The sequence below is a fragment of the Tursiops truncatus genome, chromosome X (genome assembly GCF_011762595.2).
Source record: "Tursiops truncatus isolate mTurTru1 chromosome X, mTurTru1.mat.Y, whole genome shotgun sequence".
NCBI lineage: Eukaryota > Metazoa > Chordata > Mammalia > Artiodactyla > Delphinidae > Tursiops > Tursiops truncatus.
Window position 1 is genome coordinate 12,039,989 of NC_047055.1, and position 15,675 is coordinate 12,055,663.

Sequence of the window (15,675 nt, forward strand, 5' to 3'; positions counted from 1 at the left end):
AAGATATTCTGTGAATGTTGCTTGGCTGAACTAAAAATATGAGTCCATAAAATAGTTTTCTTCCATTGTTTACTGCAGGTATTCAGTATTTCAGCTCCCTTTGGCATTTAGGGTTATCCTAGAAACCTGCCTCCTAATTCTGTTTTACAGGGATTAAATGCAATTTGAGTGCAAACAACTAAGTTTAAAATGAAGTTTAAGAGCATAATTTTTCATAACTTGGGATTGACTTTAGTGTGAGAAAATTCCAGGCCACGAGAACTGCAAGGATCTGACCTGATGACCTTACATTAGTTTTATTTCTATTTTTGTGTTTTTAGATTTTATCAATATCCATTTTTTAAAGTTTTATCCTTTTAGTGGCTTTTATGACTTTAGAATTTGTTTTCTTTAACTATATATTTTCTGCCATGTGCTCACTTGAATGCATGTTTTGACAATTTTTTCTTGCTTTCCTGTGGTCTTTCTATAGGCTTCCTTCCCTGGGAACTTGCACTTGGTTTTGGTCCTTCGTCCTACCAGTTTTCTCCAACGAACTTTCACAGACATCGGATTTCGATTTAGTCAGGAAGATTTCATACTCAAATTACCAGTAAGAGTATTTAAATGTTTTGTCCCTTTCTCATGAAGACTTTGCACCATGCTATTGATGTTTTACATGTGGTCACAGAGTGTGTAAAAGAAAAAAATAGAATTTATCTTCCCAAAATGTAAAACCAAAACGCCTAAAAGTCTTCTGCTCCTACTGTTAAAATAGAGGAAAAGATTAATCAACTTGTAACAAAGCAGTTCCTTTTGAAAAAGATGTACGTCACGTATGTTGTATATGTGTATATATGTATGTGTGCGTGTGTATAAAATCAGGACATTTTATTTTTAGAGAAAAAAATGAGTGTGTGTTTTATGTATTTGAACTCCCATGAACTTACATCCTGAGCTAGTTCAGAGTAACTTTTTTTTTTCAAAAGATATTTTGGTACGTTTTTAGAGTTAGGAATAGAGTGCTCATAAATTTGGGTACTTTTGCAAAGATCAGTCCCTCCTGATAAATTATAATTTACTGCAGAAAGCCCTTTTACTTTGTTATGGGCTTAACATTCTTTCAGAAGGTTGACCACTGACAGTGCAACATTTTAGATCAGGGGGAATCAGGTGTTTGGGTTTCTATGGCGATTACCTTCGCTTTACAGAGAAATGTTTTGTAAATGACAACTGTTATTCCCTGAGGGAAGGTAGTGTATCCATGTGGGAGGGGATGTACAGGAGAGAATTGTTAGAACCGTTTATAAAAGATAACATTCTGCTAAATGAATGCTAAAGTTCATTGTACCGCTGTGTGGAGGGATGCCACGGAGGGCAGTTAACAGTATCTTTCTTGCTTATTTATGTAGGTGGTTATGCTGAGCTCAGTTAGTGATTTGCTGACATACATTGATGACGAGCAGTTAACCCCTGAGTTAGGCGGCACCTTGCAGTACTGCCACAGTGAATGGATCATCTTCAGAAATGTATGTTTCTTTTGCCCTTACTGTAGAGCGTGTAGTTTGTGTTAGCTTTGAAATCTAGTTCTAGAGTTGTTTGTTTTCCTCCTTGGGGAAAACAGGTTTCTGGGGCTCCTATTTTACAAAAACATGTATAATTCAACATCTTGATTTTCTTCCCTAGGAAGTATCTAGAAATGATGCAGAGTCACTGAGGATGGCATTTGAGTGAGAGGCCTATAGGGAGTAAGGAGATCCTACTGTACCCACCCCCTCCTGTGGCCGTGTAGTAACTTGAAGAAACCAAGCGTTTGGGTTCAAATCCTAGCAGTGCTGATTTTTAGGGATATAACTTTGTGCAAGTTGTAAAAGCTCTCTCAGCCTCAGTTTTTCCAAGTATAAAATGGGAAGAATAAGACTTTACCTCATAGGAATATCAGGAAGATTAAATGAGATTACAGATGTAAAATGTTTGGCATTGCGCCTGGCCTATGGTCCACCCTCAAAAAATGCAAGTAATCTTATTAATCTCATCAGCTTAGTGATTCTCCTGGGGCAGTTAGATTTGTAGCAAAGATGCCTTGTGTTCCAGAAATGTACGAATAGGCAAGGGCCCGGTGCCTCACAGGTGTGAATCTGTCCTATAAAAATCTTTACTCCAAATCCCAGAGATATGGGAACCCTTCTGAAGGAAATAATGATATTTAATTCAATCAGGATTCTATTTTCCTCATCCTTATTTTCATTCAGCAGTCCTGTTCACTCGTATGAAAGTGTATTGTCAAAATAAGCAGTGTCTTGCCTTTACTAACCTATAAAGCTATAAATAAAAGAGCAGACACCTTGAGTTGCATGGTAAACAAAGGGTTAATATGGTCCCTACATGTTGTCCTTCTTTCTCTGAGTCATTGATTTGGGAAACAAAATAAACAACCCAACCTTACTTGACATTTTAGGGCAGCAGAGCCTTTGGGGGTCACAATTTCAAATCTTCCCCAGTACCTGAAATGAACTGCTGTGACTAATATTCCTCTGTCACCTTAGTCCATTGCCTTGTTTGAAATGCTAATACTTGCTCATAAATGCTAATAAATATAAAGTGGCTTTGATGTTCTCATTTCTCTTCAGAAGTAAAGTTATTATAAAATAATTTTGCAGTTTCAGAATTTAATAGAATAAGGAAACACTGTGTTTTGCAAGAGAATAAAACAAATTACTCTTTACATGGCATCTTTAAGAAAGAGTTTTCATCGGTGTTCGAGAAATAAGTACAGAAGTTTAGGTAAAAGACATTTGAGAAGACTTTCTACCTCACTTCAGTTTCTTAGGGGCTTAGATGCAAAGTTAGAGTTGATTGTCAAGGGCATTGCCAGCTTTCCTCAGCAGAGTTCATAGTATATGTGTTTGCTCTCATACCTAAATGAAAGTTAATACGATTGCTGGTCTAGGTTTTGATATGCTGGCAGAACTTCCATACAATTAAAAGCATCACGGGCTCCTTTGCAGGCTATAGAAAATTTTGCCCTCACAGTGAAAGACATGGCTCAGATGTTACAGTCCTTTGGAACCGAACTGGCTGAGACAGAACTACCAGATGATATTCCCGCGATAGAAGAAATCCTTGCAACTCGTGCTGAAAGGTACCACCTGTTAAAGGTATGTCTGATAGAGGCGACAAACCAAAATTTCCCATGGTCTTTCTTTTGATAGAGAGATGTTGAGTGTCCATTTCACACAGATTGCTGGGTAGGGAGACAAAGGAGATATTTATATATTATAAAGCACACTATTAAAAAAAAAGAATACAAGAGGAAGATGTCCTGGATATGTTGAATCGAAGTGTCCCTTGTTTAAATGGTGCATTCTCTTAAGCAGCTGTTTATTTGTAAATAGAATAGTTTATCAATGCTTCAGAATAAGAGATCCACAGTCATTTTTGTTGCCATGCATTCTGTATCTTATAGAAAGGCCCTCTCATTTGGAAAGCTAGAGTGAGGGTCAAGAGGCAGACAGGTGTTCTGTTTCAACATCCAGCAGAGGTACACTGTGAAGTGGAGAAGGAGAACTTGATGAGGAGTCAGGAGGCCTGGTTTCTTGTCCCAACTCTGCCATATACTAGCATTGTGACCAAGCCAAACATGGCTAAATTGATTACAAGCTTTCTTTTCCACAGAGTACTAGTTCCTGATGTCTTCTACAATAGACCATAGCTAGCAAGTTGATCTTACTCTCCTCCCCAGTTGTCTGGAGTGTTGTGTTGTGAAGGATTCTGAGTCACGTTTCAGACAGTCACCAAATACTTTTAGATTCACTTTCCCCCAAAAGTCTGAGCATGATCTGAACAAGCACCAGGCATCCCTGTAAAACTCATGTCCTTTGTATGATAACAGGCATGCTGGGGGCACTGACAGATACAAGCTCTATGTGGAGGTGACATTTTTATGTTAAGAAGAGGAGAGAAATGGAAATTTTGAATCATAATCTAAAAGCAAAACTCTATTCAAGGAAAAAAAGCTCTGTCCCTCACAAGTTGAGTGACTTGGTCATTTGCTTACCCTCTCTGAGTCTCAGTTTCCTTATATGTGCGATGGGGTTGATGATGATGATGATGATACATGCATACCTTGTAGGGCTGTCGTGAGGATGAAATGAAGTAAGTATCTGATGTGTATCAAACAGTGTTTGACACGTAGTTGGCACTTCATAAACAGTAGCTCTTAATGTTTATGTTCTTATTTCGTGTTGGTATCTTGGAACCTGTTCCCAGAAAATACATGGGCACCCAAATTTTTCCTTAAAGTTTCAGAGGGCCTTTGCATCTCCTGAAGGGAGTGCTAGATCACTCTTAGATCCCTAAAGGATCAAGATCCTTCTAAGGTTCAGACCTTCTGAATAGAAGTACATGCTTCATGGTGAATTCATTAATCCAAACGTGAAGTAACAGAGTACTTATGGCCGGCAGTGATTGGTAACAATTAAGGATTTGTAGGAAAGGTATCTAACTATATCTGAATATGCATTAAATATTATTTGTAACTGTATGCTTTCTAGTGTGGTAGTCTTTATTACAGTACTACTGCTTTATTGGAGCACATTAAAAATATTAGCAAAATAGAATAGAATAAATTAGAACTTTCTTCTTTTATTGAGGTATAGTTGATTTACAATACTATATTCGTTTCAGGTGTACAGCATAGTGATTCACAATTTTTAAAGGTTATGCTCCATTTATAGTTATTGTAAAATATTGGCTATATTCCCCATGCTGTATCCTTGTCGCTCATTTTATTTATTTATTTATTTATTTTTTGCTCATTTTATTCATAGTAGTTTGTACCTCTTAATTACCTACCCCTATTTTGCCCCTCCCCCTGCCCTCTCCCCACTGGTAACCACTAGTTTGTTGTCTGTATGTGTGAGGCTGTTTCTTTTTTGCTATGTTCACTAGTTTGTTATACTTTTTAGATTCCACGTATAAGTGATATCATACAGTATTTGTCTTTCTTTGTCAGACTTACCTCACTTAGCATAATACCCTCCAGGTCCATCCATGTTGTTGCAAATGGCAAATTTCATTCTTTTTAATGGCTGAGTAATATTCCATTGTATATATACACCACATCTTCTTTATCCATTCACCTGTTGATGGATACTTAGGTTGTTTCCACATTAAATTGGAACTTTCTTTTTTTATTAATTAATTAATTTATTTATGGCTGTGTTGGGTCTTCGTTGCTGCGTGTGGGCTTTCTCTAGCTACAGGGAGCAGGGGCTACTCCTCGTTTTGGTGCGCGGGCTTCTCATTGCAGTGGCTTGTCTTTGTTGCAGTGCATGGGCTGTAGGTGCTCAGGCTTCAGTAGTTGTGGCACACGGGTTCAGGAGTTGTGGCTTGAGAGTGCAGGTTCAGTAATTGTGGTGCACGGGCTTAGTTGCTCCGCGGCATGTGGGATCTTCTGGGACCAGGGCTCGAACCCATGTGCCCTGCATTGGCAGGCGGATTCTTAACCACTGTGCCACCAGGGAAGTCCCTAAATTAGAACTTTCTACCTGTGACAGAAGGAGGCTACAAATCGAGCATGGGGTACTTCTGTCTGTAAAGATCTTATAAAATTAGTGATTGCAAATCCATCTCAATAGGCAGGGCTTCTTGGAGATCCTCACGGCTTTTGGATTCTGTGATAATGAGGTATTCCTTGATTTTTCACTTATGAAAGCAAAGGCCGTTCTAGAACTGCTGTTTCTATTCTGCATGCTGTTGCTGTATGCTTCCTTTTCCCCAGGTCATTCAGAATAGGTTCCCAGCAGGCTGATTCATCGTATTTTGCCTTTGTACAGAAGGATATTACAACTGTAACCAAAGAAGGAAAAATCCTGCTAACAAATCTGGAAGTGCCTGATGCCGAAGATGCTGTGAGTTCAAGACTTGAAAATCATCAGCAAATTTGTGGTGACTGGCAAACTATTAATAAGTGAGTAGTACTCTTTTGGGTTTAGAGTTACTTATTTTATACCTTTGAAAGGGAATTATACATTGTTGCTGCTACCTGTTAAGTGTGAAAGTATTCCTGGACCTCTGGGAATCTGAGAACTCCTTCCTGAGATGTCTCACAGAGCTTAGTTTGCTCAGAGAGAAGGTTCTGTGGACACTGATAGTCTCTACCTGGACCAAATGTCATGGGCTGTGACTTTGCCTATAATTCTTAACATCCAGACCAGGTTTATCTGCATACCTGCAACACAAATCGTTGTTTTAATTATGACTTTGCTTTGTTAAGATTGCTCACTCAAGTACATGATATGGAAATAGCTTTTGATGGATTTTGGGAAAAACACCAGCTAAAAATGGAGCAATATCTGCAACTCTGGAAGTTTGAGCAGGATTTTCAAGAGGTCAGTTAAAACTTTCCTTGATACAGTGTTTTTCATTATGCTGGAGGTTCTTGCTCCTTGATCATCAGAAACAGTCTTGCAAGGTGCCCATTTATACCCCCAGAGAGGTGAAAAGAGGCAAGTGTGAGTGAACCTTGACTTAGAATGAAGAAAACAGCTTCGAAAATGCCAAGACTTCTACTTCTCTGGCTTAAACTCATTTCTTATGAGAAAGCACTTAAGTCCTAACATAGATGACAGGGATAAAGTTGCTATCTACACTGATGTTTGATATTCAAATTTATTTTAGATACAAAATGCTTTTGGACTATGGGATAACTTTCCAAGGAAATAATACCAACTTCCTTCATGATTTTTTTTTTTTCCCCGGTATGCGGGCCTCTCACTGTTGTGGCCTCTCCCGTTGCGGAGCACAGGCTCCGGACGTGCAGGCTCAGCGGCCATGGATCACAGGCCTAACCGCTCCGTGGCATGTGGGATCTTCCCGGACCGGGGCACGAACCCATGTCCCCTGCATCAGCAGGCGTACTCTCAACCACTGCGCCACTAGGGAAGCCCCTTCATGATTTTTTAAATACCATATATCTATGCTGACCATATTTAATATAATCTAACGAAACATTTTTTTCTGATCCAGCAATTTATTTTCTATGAAAAGCCTGATGGATGAAATTAAATCATGTTTAATTATACATTATTTAAAAGGTTATAAGTATATTCTAGTTCCATCCTTCTGAAAAATCCATCCCATATGGATTTATTTTCTTCTTTTCTTTAATGGTCAGCATCCAAGCTTCTCCCAGTCTCTGTCATAGTATTTTCCCACAGATCCAAGGAAAACTCACTTCTTTCTCTTGCACGTGGTCAGCTTGTTCCCACCCATGAGTGGCTGACTCGTCTGGCAGAATCAGTTGGGGGAGCGGCACTGCGTTCTGAACCCAGGGCTCAGTTACTACCAGCCTTTTCCCTCCAGTGATTCAGATTTTGAAGTGTGTGCTCTCCAAGAAACCTTTCTTAAAGAGAGAATAGGTCAAATTGCTCTTGGGCCTTCCAGATTATTTGTGTCAGTCCCTCCTCCCCAACCAAACACATGCAAAAACAACACTCTTCCTGAATAGACCCATTGCGCCTCTACTTATATGTTAAGTAGAGGTCTATATTCTGTTTTGTTCAATGTGGGCCTGAGTTGCCTCCAGGTTAAATTCTTGCCCTGTGGTTATAGTCTGTTTCATGCAGTCATTGTTGCCTCCGATCAGTATTGCTGTTGTTTGTCTTGGATTGTAATCTCACTGACACGATCTGTCTCTCATAGTGACATGCAGATGGGTTCTGGCTTTTTAGGAATTAACTAAATAAAGGCTTAATTGGCAATTCAAACTTACAAGAAAAAATTGAATATTCTCAAACTTGAGATACTCTTGAAGGTACAGAATAGGAATATTTTCTTGCATAATCACAGTACAGCAATCAAATTTTGTACATTTACGAATAATGCAATAGTTTTCTAATTATCTGCCATCAGTATTCCGATTTTGTCAATTGACTCAATCATGCCATTTATATCATTTTCCCCCCTCAGCACAGGATCCAGTCTAGAGAGTCAGGTATTGCATTAAGTTGTCATGTGTCTTTAGTCTCCTTTAATCTATAACATTTCCATAGCCTTTCTTTGTCTTTTATGACACTGACATTTTGGAAAAATACAGTCATTTTTAAAATAAAATATTCACCATTTTGAGTTTGTCTGACATTGTCTCATGATTAGATTAATCTCCGCATGACCAGCAAGAATACTGCATAAGTGATGTTTCCTTTGGAGGGTATCACATCTGCAGGTAGATGAGGTCCATCTGCCCCTCATTGTTGGTAGGGGTTTTGATCACCCTGTCAGAGTGTTGTTGAATTTCTCCAGAGTATAGTTACTTTTTTCCCTCTTGCAACTAGTAGACAGTATGTGGGGAGAAAATTTAAAGCCATGCAAATATCTTGTTCCTCATCAAAAATTCCCCATCCAGTTTAGCATCAATTGATGATTCTTGCTTCAAAGTATGATGGTTGTGAAATGCTGATCTTCATATCTCAGTGTAGATATGTCATGGAGTTGTAACTGTTTCAGGCCCACCAATAGGAACAAGAGTACAAATCATTTTGAAGAAGCTAGAAAATTGTCTATCAAGAATACTGTCTGGGGGAGTTCCCTAGCATTCCAGTGGTTAGGACTCTGCGCTCTCACAGCTGAGGGCCCGGGTTCAATCCCTGGTTGGGGAACAAAGGTCCCACAAGCTGTGCAGTGTGGCCAAATAAATAAATAAATAAAGGGGGGTTTTAAAAAAAAAAAAAGAATGCTGTTTGGTGTTTATCTATTTATTGGGCTCATGGCTTCCTAGTTTTTAATTCATTACTGTTCTTAACTGTTTTGGTGTTTCCACCTGACTGCTGTGTCCTTGTGACATGTCCAAACATTTTGATCACTTCTTTACTTCCTGGCATAAAGAGATGTTCTAAACTAATCTTATTCCTACTCTGCTTCAGCCCTGGAACCAGCCAATTTCCTGCAAAGCCCCACTTTCTTTTTCTGGGAAATGATATTAAAGACCAAGATCTGGGTGCTAGGTGTGCTCATTGCTACTGAAGGGTCTTTGTTTCTAGAACCATTCACCATAGAGCTAGGGAATATATATGCATGTATATACACGTATATATACTTCCATACCTGTCCATATACACATGCCCTTACATGTACATAGTGATCTTTTATAAATCATCAGTACACACTGATGTCTAGCAGGTTAAATTTTAACAGATTAAATTGATTTCTGTGAATAAAATAACTGAAGACATTTTCCATATGTGCGATTTTTCCATATTGATGTTCTTAATTACTAGCATTTACTACAAAACTTGATTATTAAGGGAAAATGCTTAATAATTTATATGCTTTTAAGACTTTTTCTCCCCCTTATTTTTAGCTCGTGAGTGAAGCTGAACTTCTTTTAAACCAACAAGCAGAGTTGGCAGATGTAACAGGGAATATAGCTCAAGTAAAACAAAAAATTAAAAAGTTGGAAAACTTAGATGAAAATTCTCAGGTAAGATTACATTTTAGATGTTCTCTATATTTATGGGGTATAATAGTCACATTTTGATGTTTTTTAGTAATATAAACCCTTATTATAATTAATCTCTCATAGCAACAATCTGTATAATTGGTTCAGTAATATTGGTCTATATTCTGTTTTGTTCAATGTGGGCCTGAGTTGACTCTGCAGTTATGTTATGTAGTTGTAACTGTTGCAGGCCCACCAATAGGAACAGGAGCATAAATCATTTTGAAGAAGCTAGAAAATTGTCTATCAAGAATGCTAAACTCGGGCTTCCCTGGTGGTGCAGTGGTTGAGAGTCTGCCTGCCGATGCAGGGGACATGGGTTCATGCCCCGGTCCGGGAAGATCCCACATGCCACGGAGCGGTTGGGCCCGTGAGTCATGGCCACTGAGCCTGCGCGTCCGGAGCCTGTGCTCTGCAACGGGAGAGGCCACAGCAGTGATAGGCCCGCGAACCGCAAAAAAAAAAAAAAAAAAGAATGCTATTTGGTATTTGAAAATGATGGAAACATAACAATATAATTCCTTAAATAACCATCATTTGATATATGCAATTGAACCAAACATAGATTCATACAGATAGATCTACTTAGCCTTACCAGTTGTCCTCATCTATACATTGGGGATGTAATGACCTACTTTTCAGAGTGATTGTGAGGATTTATTTAGATGCTGTAGATAAAACACTTAGCACAGTGCCTGGGATATATGGATATATAGTAAGTACCCACAAGAGCCAGCTATCATTGTTCTGCTGGTCTTAAAGCTTGGACTCATGGCTCTAATACTCAGCACATTCTAGCCTTGCTCTCCTGTCTCGTATGTGAGAGTAAGGCCATTGTTTTTAAGGTGTGTTCTCAGCAAACAAATAGATTTATGGGTGTACCACAAGCATCTAAAAACCAAAATTGAGAGGCAGCAGTTGTGGTGCCTAGTTCTGAAATTGTGCTTGTAGATCTTTGTGATCATGGGGCAACTTACAAATCTTTATGGTATAGGAGAAAGAGAAGGCAAACTGGCTTGCAAACTAGGGAGCTTTGAATTTTTTGTTCGGTTTTGTTTTGTTTGTTTTCATTTTGTTTTGTTGTGTTTTGAATAAGTTTTAGTTTTAATTGTGGTAAAAGACACACAACATAAAATTTACCATCTCCGCCATTTTGAAGTGTACAGTTCCTTGAGTGTATTCACGTTGTTGTATAACAGATCTCCAGAACTTTTTCATCTTGCGCTATACTGGGTGGGGCTGGGGGACGGTCAGTAGTTGATAGAGTAGAGACTAGGCTGCTGAGATCCCTTTTGACAGGGAAACCCTGTGACGGTCACTTCATGTGTGTAAAGTACTCAGGTAGATGCTGACTAGACCTAATGGGATTTCCAAGACTGAAATGATATGAAATCCCTTAGCTTTCACTTGGCTTTTGTGTACCTCATTTGATATATGCGGTTCTGTTCTAAATCTGTACATACCAAGAGGAACAAATCTAATCCACATTCTGGGCAGGCTGGTTAATTTTCTGTTTCTGTGACCAGAAGTGCATGAGCTTCTGATGACATCACTGCCGTAACTAGTGACTGTAACTGGAGGCTTTTTTTGCAGCCAGCAGAAGTATGACAACAAACTGTATATTTGGCAATATATGTCTCTGGTTCGACCATTTATGCTTGTTTAATTGCATTCTTTTCTCCCCCTCTATTCAGAAAGAGATCATGCAGTTTTTGTTTCCCTTCTTTCTTAAAATCAGGACCTGTTAGCAAAGGCCCAGTTCGTGATACTACATGGACACAGGCTCGCAGCAAGTCACCATTACGCCCTGGATTTGATCTGCCAGAGGTGCAATGAGCTACGTTACCTTTCTGATATTTTGGTGAATGAGATCAAAACCAAACGGATACAGCTCAGCAGGACCTTTAAAATGCATAAAATCCTACAGCAGGTAATGTCATAGGACATGGTGCATTTCTGAAAGAGAAGATACTTTTTTTTTCCCCCGGGTCCTTCTCAGAGGCTATGGGGCTAAGGTCTGGTATAGCTTTGGAATTAAATTTGTAAGAAGTCTGAAGGACTGAGTTTGATTATGCTTGTTTACTCCGTCTACTTTGCAGTATTCAGAGCAGGTCCAGTATTGTACGAATTTTGGCCTCTGTTCTGAATATTGACGTGGTGGTGGCAGTGGCTTCCTCTATTTTGGGTCCATCTCTGTAGCCTCTGCCCTGGTGATAGTTTGCAATCAGAACACTTAAAAAAGCCCCGGGGGCATTTTGCTAAAGCCTGACACTCATTCCACATTTCATAGTTACAGCAATAACAAATTAAACAGTGATTGGAAACTATTCCTCCATGGCTTGTGGGTCTGACCCCTTTGATGATTAGGCGGTGAAGAGAAGTTGTGATCATGGCAGTGGAATGTAAAATAGGGGTGTCACTTATAGGCATCGGATCTGAATGTGAGCATTCTAATCTGTACATCTCCTTCTCTGGCAAGGAAACTTTTATCCTTGTCCTTGGCAATCATTATGCACTTATATTACACTTGATATTTTGCGAGGAGTTTCATATTTCAATTATTGATTTTGGGAAAATAACGTGCAGCTGAAGTGCTGGTGTTGAGAGAATGGTCAGACACCTGCTGCAGAATGAATTCCTCATTATGAAATGAGTACAGCACTTCCCACACTTGGCTGGGTGTCAGAAATACCTGTGGAGACACAGAGACTTGTGGTTGCCAAGGCGGAGGGCGGGTGAGGGAGGGATGGAGTGGAAGTTTCAGATTAGCAGATGCAAACTATTACATATAGGAGGGATAAACAACAAGCCCCTACTGTATAGCACAGGGAACTATATTCAATATCCTGTAATAAACCATAATGGAAAAGAATATGAAAAAGAATGTATGTATATGTATAACTGAATCACATTGCTGTACAGCAGAAATTAACACAACATTATAAATCAACTATACTTCAATTAAAAAGAAAGAAGAGGGGGGCTTCCCGGGTGGCGCAGTGGTTGAGAGTCCGCCTGCCGATGCAGGGGACGCGGGTTCATGCCCTGGTCCGGGAAGATCCCACATGCCGCGGAGCAACTAAGCCTGTGCACCACAACTGCTGAGCCCGCGTGCCACAACTACTGAAGCCCACGCGCCTAGAGGCCGTGCTGTGCAACAAGAGAAGCCACTGCAATGAGAAACCCACGCACCGTAACGAAAAAGAGCAGCCCCCATTCGCTGCAACCAGAGAAAGCCCGTGCACAGCAATGAAGACAACACAGCCAAAAATAAACAAATAAATAAATAAAATTTAAAAAAAGAAGTACCTGTGGAATGCTGTAAAAATATAAATGCCTGGCTTACAGCCCAGAGCTACTGAATCAGAATTTCTGGGGGTAGAAACCGGATATCTTTTTTTTTTTTTAACAGCTCTGAAAACAACTCTGATTCACAGAAGCCAGAGCTGATAAACACTCTCCTAAGGGACAAACATATTTCTTCTTTATTCATTCATGGTTTGTGCATGTGTGTGATTTGCTCACCAGGCTCACCAGTGCTGTGATGAAGGAGAGTGCCTTCTGGCTAATCAAGAAATAAATAAGTTTCAGTCTAAGAAAGATGCTCAGAGAGCCCTCCAAGACATGGAAACTTTTCTTGAAATGGCTGCACCCTTTATAAATTATGATCCTGAAGCCCTGCAGTATGAATTTGATATGATTTTATCCCCTGAGCTCAAGGTAAGAGGCTTTTGGGGGCAAGTAAACAAACTTTAAAAAACTATAATTACATTAGTGTTGATAAGAGTTTTACTGCTTCACAGGTAACTTTATATCACGTTGCAATGACACAGTTCTCTTAAGGATTAGGGGTTGTATCAGGGCCACTGTTAGGCGTCAAAGAATCCAAAGGCTTATGTTTGCCTTGTAATGAAGAGTAATTTCCTTTCTGAATTCTGACTGCAGTATTTTTAATTTTTTAATTTATTGTTTATTTTTATTTTTTTGGCCACACCACGCGGCACGCAGGATCTTAGTTCCCCGACCAGGGATCGAACCCGTGCCCCCTGCAGTGCAAGCGCAGAGTCTTAACCACTGGACCGCCAGGGAAGTCCCATGACTGCCTTATTTTTCAACTCTTTTCACATACTAGGAGCTCTCACATACATTTTCTTGTGCATCCTTGGACTAAGGCCCAAAACTGTCCTAGAATATTGGACCCATATCAAGAACACTCTACCCAAAACATCTTTCCTTCGTGCTGCAGTGACTACCAGCAGATGCTCTGGGGACACAGATCTGGCTTTCCTACTCAGTTTGAGGATGAAGAGATGAGGGAAGGATCTGTGTCTTCTTGGGGAAGGGGGAGCAGCAGAGGCTGGTGTTGGCAGGGTAGAGAGCTATAGGTTAGTTCAGCACCACCCTGTTGCAGCTGCCATGAAGCCCTGTCTCCACATTGTGGATAAGAGCATTTGTGATGCTATTTGCTGCTAAAATGTCTCATTGACCCTTAAGTTTGGAGCAGTATCTAAATCCATTCTTAGCTGCAGATCTGAGGGGAATACTCCAGAAGATCACAAACATGGCGATAACCAAGTGATTCTCTAGCTGCCTCAAATCATCAGTGGCTCTGAGGAACCTTTTACGACATGGTGAACTATAGAATGTCCTGCAGGCTAAAATATAACAAACTACCGTGATAATGCTTAACCTGGTGGCTTTCTCGTACCAAACACGCCTTCTTTTCAGGCCTTGATCCCCTTTCACCCAATGAAGGGTAAATCACTTTATGCAGTGACCTATTTCATGACTGCTTGATAAATTTCTTCTTCAAGTTGTTTTGGCTGAGACCTTCTGGTTTTATAACCATGTGAAATAATGCATTAATCTGTTTCCCATTACTTTCCTAAATTTCTTCTAGTTATATATTAAACTCTATATTAATTTTTTATCTGTCTGAGTCTGAGAAATGTAATAGGATTTGTAATGACCCCCATTTCAGAAACTATTTCATAGAATTCTTATGCAACCTGCAGGTTCAAATGCAGACCATACAACTCAAGCTTGAAAACCTCCGAAGTATATTTGAGAACCAACAAGCCGGTTTCAGAAACCTGACTGATAAGCACGTGAGGCCAATTCCATCTGTAGTACCTGCTTCTGACAGTTTGATCAGATCTAGAGAACCATTTTTTTCACCTGAACAAGGTAGAGTATCTTACATTCCCCTTTTCTATCTCTTCTTTCCCTGCTATTGTTTACTTTGTTACTCTTGATGTAAATACTGAACTCATTCTTCAGTCCCGAGAAACTGAAATTTTATTTTTAGCGTCCTTGGTCATGTACAGATTACATTGCACAAGGCAGGAGTTGTGATAGAGATTATCGTACAATAATTAAACATAGTAGTAGTATAGTATAGTACAGGATGGTGCACATCTGGACTGAATTGCCCAGTGTTGCAATGAATATGAACATTATACTAGCATCAAACTCACCCTTTTCTTCAGCAGGTAGAGGAAAGCATATGAAACTGGTATATACACGCATGTATTTGCCACTTCTCGGGATAAACTATCACTTGGTTCTTATTAGCTTCTAGTAAGTGAATGATAAGCTAGATAGATAGATAATCGAATGAATTGCCTTTTCTAAATGGGCACAGGTAAATTGAGTAGTTTCACTGGTAATTAACTGTTACAAAGTTCGTTTACTCGTTTTAATCTTTGTAGAGTAGTGTTAAACATGTAATATCCATTTCTGTTTTCTACGTTCTATGGGATAAAAAAAATTATCCTCACTGTGATGTTGAGCTGCTGTGGAAATAAGATGACTATTGCCCCAAGGTTTTTCTTGAGCTGCCTCTGGGGCCTCTTAGGGGAAAGAAATTTGGCCTTTGGGGCCCTAAGTTAGTTGAGTGGGTGAACATGGGACTAAATTCGGTCTCTTTGATCTGAGAGAATCAGAGACTTCATTAATGATGGGAACTGCTTTGAAAATCAGAGAAAGCCTGAGCCAGGCATAATGAATATAAAAATCCAGCTCAGCCCCAGCATGGATCAGATTAAAACGAGGTGATGAAAGCAGATAACTAGGCTAAGATGATGAAAGTTATATAGTTAATAGTTATTAAATATAAAAATATACTCACAAGTCAAACCATGAACAATGCCATAAATAAATTATACTAAGAAGATACTGGGAAAAAGAATAAAAAG

The 15,675-nt window shown here is 39.5% G+C and overlaps 1 protein-coding gene across 2 annotated transcripts in view; it reads left to right on the forward strand.

Annotated features, from left to right (window-relative positions):
* Nucleotides 1-15,675, forward strand: part of MCF2 (MCF.2 cell line derived transforming sequence) — a 64,414-nt gene that overhangs the window by 17,697 nt on the left and 31,042 nt on the right. For both annotated transcript variants that reach the window (XM_073798854.1, XM_019919084.3), the window contains 9 exons: nt 473-592; nt 1,392-1,508; nt 2,988-3,137; nt 5,817-5,950; nt 6,257-6,371; nt 9,341-9,460; nt 11,217-11,408; nt 13,007-13,198; nt 14,494-14,665. In XM_073798854.1, the coding sequence (XP_073654955.1) occupies nt 473-592; nt 1,392-1,508; nt 2,988-3,137; nt 5,817-5,950; nt 6,257-6,371; nt 9,341-9,460; nt 11,217-11,408; nt 13,007-13,198; nt 14,494-14,665 (1,312 nt within the window). The remainder of the gene's footprint in view (nt 1-472; nt 593-1,391; nt 1,509-2,987; nt 3,138-5,816; nt 5,951-6,256; nt 6,372-9,340; nt 9,461-11,216; nt 11,409-13,006; nt 13,199-14,493; nt 14,666-15,675) is intronic.